At 41.2% G+C, this 12,884-nt stretch overlaps 1 protein-coding gene across 1 annotated transcript in view; it reads right to left on the reverse strand.

Moving 5' to 3' along the window:
• ATRX (ATRX chromatin remodeler) overlaps positions 1–12,884 on the reverse strand; it is a 72,158-nt gene that overhangs the window by 33,991 nt on the left and 25,283 nt on the right. The window contains exons 9-10 of the mRNA XM_044437905.1: positions 8,883–11,587; positions 3,818–3,893 (exon numbers count right to left, since the gene is read on the reverse strand). Of these exons, the coding sequence (XP_044293840.1) occupies positions 3,818–3,893; positions 8,883–11,587 (2,781 nt within the window). The remainder of the gene's footprint in view (positions 1–3,817; positions 3,894–8,882; positions 11,588–12,884) is intronic.

A 12,884-nucleotide genomic window follows, 5' to 3' on the forward strand; every position in this document is an offset into this window, starting at 1 on the left:
CAAGAAAACTCGAGAACAGACTGTCCTCACGTCTCTACCTTGAAACTGGCCTTGGTATATTCTGCTGCAAGGGATGTGCATAATTTGGCCACACACACAATACAGCCCTATCTTGATTAGGGCCTTCTGATGCCTCGCCCACCAAGCGGTCAGGTCAGTACGGAGGAGATCCAGAGGAAGTTAGTCATGAGATCTCACTGAGTGTGACATGCCCAGCCTCTGCTGAACCCAGCAGTACAATTTTATCGTTTTAAAATAAGAGTTTTGATTGTTGAGACGTTCCACAAAGCACTCATTTGCAATGCGTGTGCAAACAGTTCCTGATTCTCCCAATGTCCTCCACATGTGTTGAACTACAACTCCCAGCATTCCTGAAAAGTGGCTGTGCGGCTGGGGGCTGATGGGTGCTGTAGACCAAAGCATATGGAGGGCATCGAGTTGGAGAATGCTGGCCCAGGATTCACCAATTGACCAAAATGGCACTCGCTTGGCTGTTTTCATGGTTAGAGCCTAGGGCTACCTCGACTTTTCCCCAGGAGCATTGCCTTTAGGACATCCACATTCATTACACGTGCAGGACTGAAGAGAAGCTATCCTTTGCTCCCTTTCAGATCTTTTTCAGCCGCTTGCACTGTTGCTTCAATGGCAAAACCAACACGCTTGCTACTTTCCACAGGCACAACTGACTCCTACAACCAGACAAACCAATGTAATACACATTAGATCAAGGGAAGGGGAGTTTTGAGCAATTCTGCCAGTGCCTGGGCATGAATAAAGCAGGTGCCATAGCTGGAAAGACAATGGGAAATCTTGAACGCACACACACGTTTCTGGGGTATTAACAACTCAAACTAGGGTCGATGTGCATGTTACTCTACAGTTGCCCAAAAGAACCCAAAACATAAAGAAAACTGCAATGAAGTACTAAAGACACACCATTTTAACTGATGTGCTGCTTTTAATGATTTTAGCCTTACCTAGGAGACCACAGGACCATTAGGCTGAGGATTATGTGGCCCAAGTTTCAGTACGAATGGAAATAGCTTATTTAATCCCTATAATACTTTAGCAGAAAAATGTGTTTTACATTTCTTAAATTAAATGCTTGGACGAGAAACATGTTTTACAAAAATTTATTGCATCCATCAAATACTTCAAAGGCATTGTGCATGAATACACTATGAATCTCTTAATGAACAAAAGTAACTCCAAACATATTAAAACATCACTATTTAAAAGTTCAGACAAACCGATAAGAAACAAATACACACCACAATGAATACAGCACTGTCTGTTATATTAAGACCCACTAAAATATTGCACTTTGGCAAAAGATATTTTAACATTTTAATAAGAGACATGTTAAAAATGATTTATCCAGGAAAAGAAAGTTTTAAGTACAACTGTCCAAGCTGTATAACATTGCCACAAAACTCTAGCATCCTTCTTTGGCCTGATAGAAGTGGGTATTTTGTCCAAAACAAGCAAGCAGCAGTTAAACTGCAACCCATAAGCGCATTTAAAGTCAGGGATTTGTTCATCATGACACAAGATCATTCTGTAGAGCCCGCCATGGTCAGGGACCTAAGCAGCTCCACATGTGGGCAGAAACCACTTCGGTTTACGAATGAGGGGAAGGGAGTATCTCAAGTGCCATCCCTAGGTGCTACGGAAGCTGATCTTCATGAAGGGAGGAACAAGGAACCCTATCATGAAGGCGTTCCACAACAGCCTCAGTCCTGCACATGGCTAGAGAGCTCATCCTCTTTAACATATGTGGCCACTGACCAACGGCTTAATTGCGTTTTCCTAACGCTGACATAAAATGAAGTGTTTCGGTATGGTGTAATACACATCAACCAATATTAATCTTGCATATTGGTCCAAGACTATTTACGAATGAACACCAACTCCATCTAAGAGAGGTAGATCAACACTTTCCTGGATTATACAGTATTCAGGGCTTCCTCCCTCTTAAAGCAATCCAGGATCTTGCTTTATTTGCTAAGTAAAAGTATTATTTATGATTAAAGTATTATTTCAGGATTCATTTGCTAAGTATTAAGAAATAAAGGATAATACTCCAAGCAAAACATCTAATTTTGTATATAGTTTTATCTACTAGAAATGCTTTAAAAAACTATTAAATAAAGAACTGGTTCTAATGCTTTAAAAGAAACTTACATTTTTTTAAAGTTTGCTTTTTCTACACTGTCAACTCCTAAGCAATAACTGAAGTTCATGTTAAACACGTGTTTAAATGTAGTGGGTTGAGAGCAGTAACAGCCAGATTAGCACCATTTTTATCTGTATACAAGTCCATATGGTAGAACAAGAGTTAAAATCCATTTTGGGGACAAACACCCAAAATGTGTTTCACTTTCTACAGCAATGTAGGTAAAAACCGGCTGAATTGTTGACAAAAGACTTCTTACCCTCCAAGCCAATTGCACATTTACTATTGTCAAATATTTCTTATGTTGAGTTGGTAGAAAGAGATCCCATGGAAGAAACTGCCTGGTAACTCAATTAAGCAAGCCAAATTAGGTGGCTTGACAGTATAGGCTTTGTTAATACTACAACAGCACAACCCACCCGTGCCTCCTCCAAAGCGAGTCTGCCACGCCCTGGCGGGCACCTCACACGTGAGCGCACAACTTGCCACGCAGGAGCGGGAATGAGCGGGCACACTGGGCAGGCGCACCAGCTGCTTCTGCTTCTAATCAAGCAGGCGGGGTGGTTGACTGTTTAAGGACTCAGCCGCGCAGCAGCTAACCCATGGTTTGTGCAGGGTTAGCCGCTGGGTTTGCATTACGCTCAGCGGCCTCCAATCCAGCCCATCACAGGTTGATCAGAAGGGCGAGTGAGGAGAGGCAGGCAGCGCTCTTGTTCACTTCTGCTCATGAAGAGCACATTGGTGTGTGAGCTCACCCACAATATGCCATTTCATGTGAAATGCATCAACTGGTCGGTGTAGGATTGTAATAGAAGACTGCTAACTGTTTCACTGTTTTATTCTTTTTCTGATTTACTGTTTGGCAATTACATCAGTACAGAAAGTATGTATTTTGAGATTTATAAAGGCCTACAAAACTAAAATCCTTAACTACAGTGATACTTTAACATTAAATTTTAATACCAAATATACATTTATGCACATGTTTAAATTTAACATGCGACTGTAGTCCAGACAATGCCAATAAAAACTCACTCAAACCACTGAAGCGGGCACAAATTCAAGTCATCACATTAATGCCACCAAAATATTCACTTCTAAATCAAAAAGTGAATAATTCAGGATATTACAAAACGGATTTCTCAAAAAACACAGCCCTCTAATGGCTCTGCTTTTTTATCAGCTTTTCAGAAGAACTAATTTACACACCAACTAAAAAGGAATTCAAGAAGCAAAACAAAGATCTTGAATAACTGAATAATTGCTTATCTGCATCTTATTCCTGTGGGCAGCCAAAATTATAAATTTAAGAAAAGAAGTGTGACTGAATGTACAATTTACATAAAATCCACATTTTACATGGAAACTTAAAACGGACAGTGCTGCAGTGCATTTATAACACACCCTATGCAAGGTGTGTGAGTTAACACTTAAATGTATTTTCTCATTTTCTTTTCATTTCTGGATTTGGGGGTTTGTTTTCTGGCCTCTCGTTCAAACTTGCGGGAAGCCTGTGAGCGAGTCTTTACAAGGCAGGCACTTCTGGTTTTTACAACCTGCTTGCTGTTCCGTTGCTCTTGTTTGCGCCCACGCCTAGGGTGTGTTATAATCTTTTTTAAGTCCTTACGGATGGAATCATACCTATTCTCAGGATCATCGTCATCATCTTCCTCCTCTTCCATTGGCACAGCTGCCGATTTATTCTCTGCTTCATCTCCTTCAGAAGGAAGAAAGGGCAGACATATAAGCACAAGAGAAACGCCTGCTATTTCAGGTGCTGAAGTAGCGTCATGTCAACCATTTGCATTAACAATTATCTTCCTTTATAAATAGGATTCTTACCATACTGCTATATAAACTTAAGAAACAGTTTATTTATTGGATTTATATCCCACTCCTTACCCAGAATGGCTCTCTGGCTAAGATTGTAGCTACCAAATGCAGTTTCTAGACATAACAAACAGGTTGCAAATTCAAACTAGTGCATAGTTATAGGTACCTAATAAGGTAATTCTAACTATGTACCGGTGTGCTGATACTATATAGACTTGATACTATAGACCAGGGGTGAATCGAACCGAGGCTCGTGAGCTGCAAGCAGCTTGGCCTGCTGCTCACCACCTGTTGTTGCTGCCTGTGGGCAGCTGCTTGCGGCTCTCAAACATCTGGCATTCACTCTACGAGGCTCTTCCATTGAGCAAGTCTGGCCACCCCGCTACAGACCAAGACTATACAATGTACTGGTATTCATATGCATTGAGCAAAGAACTGACATCCTGCAGTGAGTGCACAGGAATGCTTTATCTCATCCTCCACTGTTCGTGTAAGACACTACATGGGCCAGATGTGCCAGATAGTAACGCAGGCACAACTAGTTTTAATCCATAATAACCTCTCCTTTCCTTTACAGAAAACAAGGATCACACAGATATGGTCCTATGAAGTCTTGATGGGGTGCCTTGTACTTCCCTGTGGGAAGGAAGATCTGGCTGTGCTCCTTTCATCTGGGAATGACTATCCTCAGCAGACTAGTTTGTGAAACAACCTCTCTGATGGCCTACTGAACAAAAGACCTAGCTCTGAGAAGGTCAGGCGAGCCCACTGCTTGATATAGTAAAGCCTTCAAGTAGCTTGATTTCGTCAGAAATGGACACACTGAGCCTCCCCCATCTGAGTGGAACTGTGGCCCCGACATGCCTAGGTATGGCCCCCAATGTAGCTGGGAGGGATCTCTATAGATTCCAGCCCTTTATAGCTGGGAGGAAGCTCTCCAACCCATTCCTCAGGCCCCTGTGGACTATGCAATTCTGACTGTCAGGGTACTAGTCTCCCTGGCTTCAAACTCTATCAGCCACAAAGGTCTGTGCCTGAGCGAGTCCATTTGGGAGGAATAATTGGAAGGAGACTGGAAAAAGTGAGTTCACAGCCTACTTCTTAGTTCTTATCTTTGTTGCCTCCTGGTTTGAAACCGTCCACTACAACACACGAGCACTGCTACGGCATTTATTTATAGAACTAAAAATGTAATGCCTTCCTTTTCATAATGGAACTATTTCAAAAAATGATGGGGGAGAGGTACATGATTGTAAGCCATGGAGGATTCACCCAAGATGAGAGGATTATCAGTTTTCCATTGTGCTATTTCCATGGCAACTATGAATTCTGCAATACCACAGATCTGTTTGTTGGTTTTAAAACAACCAGGGCAGAGTATTTTCACAGATTTTCTGTAATTTGAGAGGAAGTAAGCATTCTTCAAGATGTCCTTAACACCTTCCAGTTTAGGGCAATGTCATGCTAAATTTGGGAAGAGAACTCCAGTGGTGGATCTGCCAGAAAAATAGCAGCATATCCTCAGACCTTAAAAGGAACACTTCTTTTTACAGTGGCAGCTAGCTATAGCTCTCTTTAAGATACTCCAAGTTGTAAGGGGCTTAAGCAGGGCTATTTTGCTCCTTTCCTCCACCATCCATCTTTTTCTAACTGAAGTCAACATCCTGTAGTTCCTCATGATCACTGAACACATTTGGGCCTCTGGCTGCCACTTTCCCAACTATGATACTGGAAAAGCTAGGTGGGTTTTTGGTCCAAGCTTTCACCCTTCTTCTGTAGGCTTAAGAACTTACACAGTAATTATAAACACCAAAACTTTCTTAAAGTTTATACTGTTGGCAAGCATATCCATTGCCTCCTCTGGTAAGCTTTGGGAAGCCTCCAGAAGAGGAAACTACAACATCTACCTTAGAATTGTGACACATGGGTATTTTGTTTAATCAGTGACAATGCAGCATTTCAAGCAGATACAGTGAAATGGTTCAGCAAGCATTAACACGATCCTCCTTACACAGATATGGCAGCTGGAAGTGGCCCTAAATTCCTATACACTGAATACCGAAATAACATCCTTCTAACCCCTGGCCATGGATCCCCAGGTCTGAAACTTCTGTGTATCCGTCTGGAAGATTCTGTTTACCTGAACTATGTTAAAATAAAACAACTCAGTTTGGACCCCAGGCCAAGTCAAGCCTCAATCCCAACAACAAGAAAAGTTCTAGTCCATGTAACTATGTAGATGGGGGAAATGTACCAGGCATTCCAAGGCAACTGAATTAAGTAAAGCTATTCCTGCCTTCTATTAATCTAAACAAAATGCACAACAACACAGGTGTGAGAGACAAACCAGGAAAGCATGTGGTCCTAAGCCTGCTTATGAGAGAGAAAGAGGCAGCATGTCAGCACCTCCCTTTTGAAAAGTACAGTGATTCTTTTTCTAGTTAATGGTGACTGCCTTGCTTTTTGGGCTGGCAGCATGGACTGGAATGTTTTCCTAGCTGCTGGACTGTCATAATAGAGTTTTTTCCATCCAAAACATAAATGTGCAAGCATATAATTCTCTTTTCTGTATGCATATATCATGTATTTTCTTTAGTTTAATGTTTTTTCATACCTTAAAATAACTGAAATCAAATTTCAGGCTACTTATTATTTAGGTTATGCTATTGCTGTGTTCTCCTTCATGGATCACTGCCTTGTCGTGGCGAAGGGGCTTGCGTAGCTCAATGAAGCTATGAGCTTTGCCGTGCAGGGTCACCCAAGACAGACAGGTCATAGCAGAGAGCTCTGACAAAACGTGATCCACTGGAGAAGGAAATGGCAACCCACTCCAGTATCTTTGCCATGAAAACCCCATGGACAGTACCAAAAGGCAAAAAGATATGACGCCGGAAGATGAGCCCCTCAGGTAAGAAGAAGGGGCCGACAGAGGATGAGGTGGCTAGATGGAGTCACTGAAGCAGCTGGTGTGAGCTTAGGTGGACTCCGGGGGATGGTGGAGGACAGGAAGGCCTGGAGGAGTGTTGTCCATGGGGTCGCTATGGGTCGGACACGACTTCGCGACTAACAACAACAAAAATTGCTGTGTTGCTTCCAAGCTTTGGAGTACATCCATTCACAGGGTCAGCATAAGCCAGAGATGACTTGAGACCTAACTGCAAAGTAGTTATTAAAAAATCAGTCAGTTTGTCCATGCTGTACTTGGGCTCAGGGATTTATCTAGAACTGATACCTCTCCCCTGGTCCCCAGCTCAGTCTTCCTCACAGGGTCATGGGAGATGCACTACATCATTAAGACTTAAAGCTCCTTACGCACGTCTTACTCTGTGAGATAACTTCCTTTATGCTCGGCATTTCATCTGGACCTTTTAATCTGTCATCATGGTCTCAGTATTTCCCAACCATGATTCTGAGTCTCAGTTTAAGTAATAAAAGCCGACTAAGTTGAACTTTGGAACACCAGTGAATGCACTGGTGACTTGGAGGACACCAGGTTAAGCCCACCTGCCAAAACAGCTGCTACTGGCAGGACCAGGAAAGGTAGTTCCTACCTGTGACCTTAACAGGGAGAACTAGTCATGAGATACCTAAATAAAGTACAAGTAAACAAAGAAGCAGAAGTACAGCTATTTTCATTATCAACAGCAGATGCCACCATGGACAGTGGAACTGCCATGGTATTGCCAATTATTTTTAATACATTTTCTGGAAAAAAGTAGGTATCTAGTTGAATTTCCATAAATTCAAGTAAAGCTTCACATCAACGTGAGCTACTTAGCTTAGAATTTTAATTCAGCAACTAAGCACTGATTCAAACTGTAGATTAGTACTCTTTCATCAACCCAGAATACTTGGTTCAAACATCACAGCAAACAACCCAGTAATAGGGCATTCCAGGACTGCTTGCTAAACCAGATGCAAGAACAACCACAAGAGAGCATGAGGCAGTTAGAGTAAATGAAATGTGAATATCCTCTAAACTAAAGCAATGGCTCCACCAGGTACAGTGAGTTAAAACAAAATGAAAAATACATTATTCCTTAAATCTGATTATTCATACTCTACCCCCCAGAGATGGTTCCTTTTCACCTGATGAAAATAATCTACTCTAGCCTGCCCAGTACCTATCGGACTTCACTTCAACCCATCCGTCATGGGCATTTCTTGTTGGTTTGCTAATGTGTGTTGCTGAGAGCCACAAAGAATGCCACGAAAAGGAAGATAACAGTACATAGTCCAGCAAGCAGCTTCCTCTGCTCGCATACTTAACCTTTCAAAGATTCAATATGGGGATTTTCTTTAAAATTCCCCTCTACAGATTTTTTTTTTACAGGAAGGCATGCAAAATATATAGAGTGCAATAAAGGGCTGCAAGAATGCTCTGGTGTCCCTTGCCTGTAAATTAGGTCACATTAATCATCAGACTCCTCTTATTGTTTAGAAAATACGTGAAGCAGGAACAATGGGAAGCTTGGTTTAAAACAGACCATTTTTCTTGCCCATTTAAATTGCTTGGGAGCAACAGCTGGAAGTTGTTGCCCTTATGTCTTTTTCGTGGGTTTCCCAGAGGCATCTGGTTTACCAATGTGGGAACCAGGATACCACTGTTTCTCCCATTTAGATACAATATAAAAATCAACATTTCATTCATGTTTAGGTTTTGACCAGTTACTTAGCACCAGTCCAAATGCAAACATAATAGCCTTGAAACCCAAATACACACCACACTGGAAAATGTAACTTTTAAAATTTTGCAGCCCTCATTCTGCTTTATCAAGGAAGAAATAGAATTTTTAGATTATGCTCACAGGTATCTAAAAAACTTTTCTGTATTAAAAATAACAACCAAAAATTTATACAATCTTTTGCACACCTGAAGACTGACAAAATCCCATTTTTGTAGCCGCCAACAAACTTTCTGTCACAGGCTTAATTTTCTGCTCATCACTGCTTTCCTCGCCTGCTGAATTCAGGTCCTCATTTTCAGCTTCATTTGATGACGACGACGTAGTAGCGGCGGAGATGGTTTCAGTCTTTGATTTTTGGGCAACAGTTTTCCCTCTTTCTTTACGAATGCCTTTGTTACTTCCCTTAGCGGGCGTCCCTCTTTTTTTATTCTTTTTCTGTTCACTGAAGTCTTCATCAGAAGAGGACAGTAAGTCTCCACTTGAGTTTTTGGAATTTTTTCTTTTGGGACTTGCTTTTTTCTTTTCCTTGGCATTACTGCCTTTTGCATTTAAGTTGTCTTCTGAAGTATCACAGACTTGTTCCTTGTTGGGAGACTTCTCAGCGTCTGAAGCATTATTCACCTGGGGCTTCTTCGAAACTCTCTCTCTCAAGTTCCTTCTGGACCTTCCCTCAAGCGCACTTTGTTGGATACTATTGCCTCCAGGAGCACTGCTGCTCTCTTTGTCAGAAGGCTTCTCAATTTCAGAAGAGGAATCACTTTGCCCCCTTCCCGGGGTTTCTCTCTGGCAGGTAGTCTCTCTTGATTTCGTGCTTTTTCTAGCCTTCTTCCTAGCATCATCTGATGATTCACTGCTCTGGTCTTGCTTTAAAGAGTGTCCTGTATCATCTAAAGGCAATTCGGATCCTTCCTTTCCCAAATGTCTGCTCCTTCTGCCTGAAACGCTACTGTCCTCTTTTTCGGATGGGACATGCTCTTTATCTTTGGTGGCTCTGTCCTTGAGATCCCTTGTTCGCTTCTCCTTAACAAATGACTCTTTACAAGATGCAACTTCCAAAGAATTGTCCAGCCTCTCTTTATCTGGAGAAGAGAATTCATCACCAGCCACTTCACTGCACAGTTCAGCCTGCTGCTGCTTTGAATTTCGCCTTCCTTTTTTATTCAGCTCCTCTTCAGAGGAACCATCACTATCTCCCTTTGGGCCTTTCTTTGAAGGCTGAGTTTTACTCAAACTCTCCCTTTCTAATTCAGAATCATAATTAGCAGGATCTGAACAGTTCTGCCGTTTCTTTTTAGCAGCAGCTAAATCTTTACTTGATTTGCCTTTTTTGGCGTCCATGTCTGATCCGGAACTGGAGCTTTTCCTTTTTCGTTTTCCATTGTCCTCCTTCACCGCTTGCTTCTCTAACGCATTTATCATATCCTTCGGCATTTCACTGTTGCTGTCAGCATCTGATGAACTATGGCTCATCACAGCTACTTCCTGCAGGACTGCAGGTACTTCATCAGAGTCTGAACTTTGGTCCACTGTATCTGGTCTGTTCGACTGAAGACTACAAACCGTGCTGTCAGGAGAGCTCTGCTTAGCTTTGCTTCTTTTGGACTGCGCACTTTTTCTTCTATGCTTTTCACTGTCTGCATCATTGCTGTCCTCTTCTGAATTAAACATTAAGGTGTTTATATCTGTTGGGCGCCTCAGAGGAGTGGTTTTAACACGAGGAGACCTTCTCAGATCATGGTCTTCTACCAATGAAAGTGTTTTATTTTCAGGTAGGGATTCAGCGCCATCACTTTCTTTTGCACCATCTCTCTTCTCTCCTTTTTCTGCCTTTCCTTCTGGATCTTCAGCTTTTACAGAACTAGAAAGGGAAACTGGAGTCAGTTTTACAACCAATTCTTTTTTAACTTTTGTAGATATCAATTTCATTCCACCTCTACTGTCTTGAGATTTTATACTTCCAGTACCCTGTTCACCCGCTTTTTGTGCTTCCAAAGAAGATTCAAAAATATCTTCAGGAACAGATGAGGGAACAGACACAATATCCATGTCTGTCGCTTCAGTACTATTGGGTTCATATTGGAGGTCATCGCCTCTCACAGTTTTTTTATCTTTGCAGCCGGTTTTTTTGCTGCTTGGTTGTTCCACTGCTGGGACACTCGGATCCACACAGTCACTGGCCTCTGATGGGATCTGATGATCTTTGAGTTCTTTTCCTTCGGGTTTCTTCACTTCACTGCTATCCGATTTAATTTCAGTTTCTTTCTCTTTGGCATTCTTTAACTTAATTTTAGCATCCAATGCTTGAATTTCCAAATTCAGGCCTTCCTCCAATGCAACGTGAGTTTTTTTAATGTCACTCAATACAGATTTAAAAGCCTTCAGCTGACGTAAGTGCACTGTTGGGTTTATTTCAGAATTTTCAGCTAACTCCTTCAAAAAATTTACAAAACTAGCATTCATGTTTGTTGTTGTTTCAACCAGTTTTTTGGTTTTTTTAAGGAGGACTTTTGGCACCATCAATGCTTTGTAGGAATAGGTTAGAGCACCAGAATATGGACGATCTATTTTTTTTTCTTCTCCATTACAACTTGAACTATTTTTCTTTGAAGAATATTTAAGTGTATTGTCATATATTTTACTTTTTTCACTGTCAACTCTGATTCGCTTTTTATTTTGCTGCAGTAATTGTTCCAAATTTTCAAATACGCTATCACAAGCAGTAACTAAGTCCAGCAAAGGTTCGGGTTGGCAAATATAGCAGTGCCACTGGTTATTTTCATCCATTATGTTTGACAGCTCCTTTCGGCCTAAGTTGCGTAATATACACTTTTTGCAGAAGGCGTTATGGCAAAAGTCACAGCAAATTAAGTTCCCACCTTCAGCACACCACCTGAAATTAAAGGTTGAACATTTTTTAAAGTCATGTGCTGCTACAAACAAATAATGAACATTCCACTACATGAATGCCCAAAGGCTGTTACTATTTACAAGAATGCAGGTAGCTACTTAAGAAGACAAGCCCATCCCTCTTATCTACTACAGGGAAAAGGGGAAGCTCATGCTGCAATTGGCTTCAGAGGTACTTGGTGTGGCTTATTCCCAAGTAGATGGACACAGAATCGCATTTTTGCATTCTTTGCATTCGCAAAGAGGTCCTTAGGGGAACGAGAGCTTTGAGAAGGCCCTGCACAGCTCAACTCACACTTTCGCCCTTGGTTCTGCTGAAGCATGCATTTGGCATCAACTTACTTTCTGCCACTAAGAAATCAATTAATTAATTTGGCATATACTTTAACTAGCAAGAAACATACAAGGTGGAATCCCACACCAGGCAAGCATTTCAATGGACTTTTGGCTTGGATATATTTCACTGCCGGCCCCAGCCTGGTACTCTCCAGAAGCCTTGGAATACAATGCTGAATATTCCAGACTGGGGCTGACTGGATTTGAAGTCCAAAATTTCTGCAGTGCACCAGGTTGGAGAATGCTGCTTTAGGAATATACAAATCATTATGCTTTGTTCCTACAATTATTAAAATTGAAAAAAATTAAAGCAAAACTGGTAAATTTGTCATTATCGTCTTAAAAAAACCCTATACTTTTTAAATTACTTATATCAAACATGACCATTTTATAAGCAAACCTAGTTACACATAACGTGTAACAGGTCCCTGTTTTATGTCTGACCAGAAGCACTTCAACATTTACTCTGCCAAAGATGTAAGTCACCCTAGAAGCCAAAAGAAACAATAACTGGAGGCAGAGGAAGACCAGGCTACAGCATCTTTTTCCTTTAAAAGAATTTTATGTCCATATGAAATTCCTAAACTTATTCTTGTTTGTGGGGTGGAATTTATGGAAATCTGGTCTGAAAGAAAACCCTTAAAGGTCCTTTAAGCAATCCCAACCTATTAAAGAGGGACATTTTATTCTCATTTTAAAGTAACTTCTAGCAATACACATCTTCTTTTGGTTTTATTTTGAAAGGCTGTATCTGGTTGTCATGTCAGTTCCAACCCTGTGATACAAAACAGGCTACTGAATTTGTTTTAGATGGAGAGGGTTTATTCTAGTGGTAGGACTTACAGCATCCCTAAATATCTCTCAGTAAAAAACTATCAGAGATCAATACTTTTTGTAAGCAATGGAAAAATAATTTTACTGGATATCTTGGAGAGAAGATTAAA

The sequence above is a fragment of the Varanus komodoensis genome, unplaced genomic scaffold (genome assembly GCF_004798865.1).
Source record: "Varanus komodoensis strain SLA01 unplaced genomic scaffold, ASM479886v1 scaffold31, whole genome shotgun sequence".
Classification (NCBI taxonomy): Eukaryota; Metazoa; Chordata; class Lepidosauria; order Squamata; family Varanidae; genus Varanus; species Varanus komodoensis.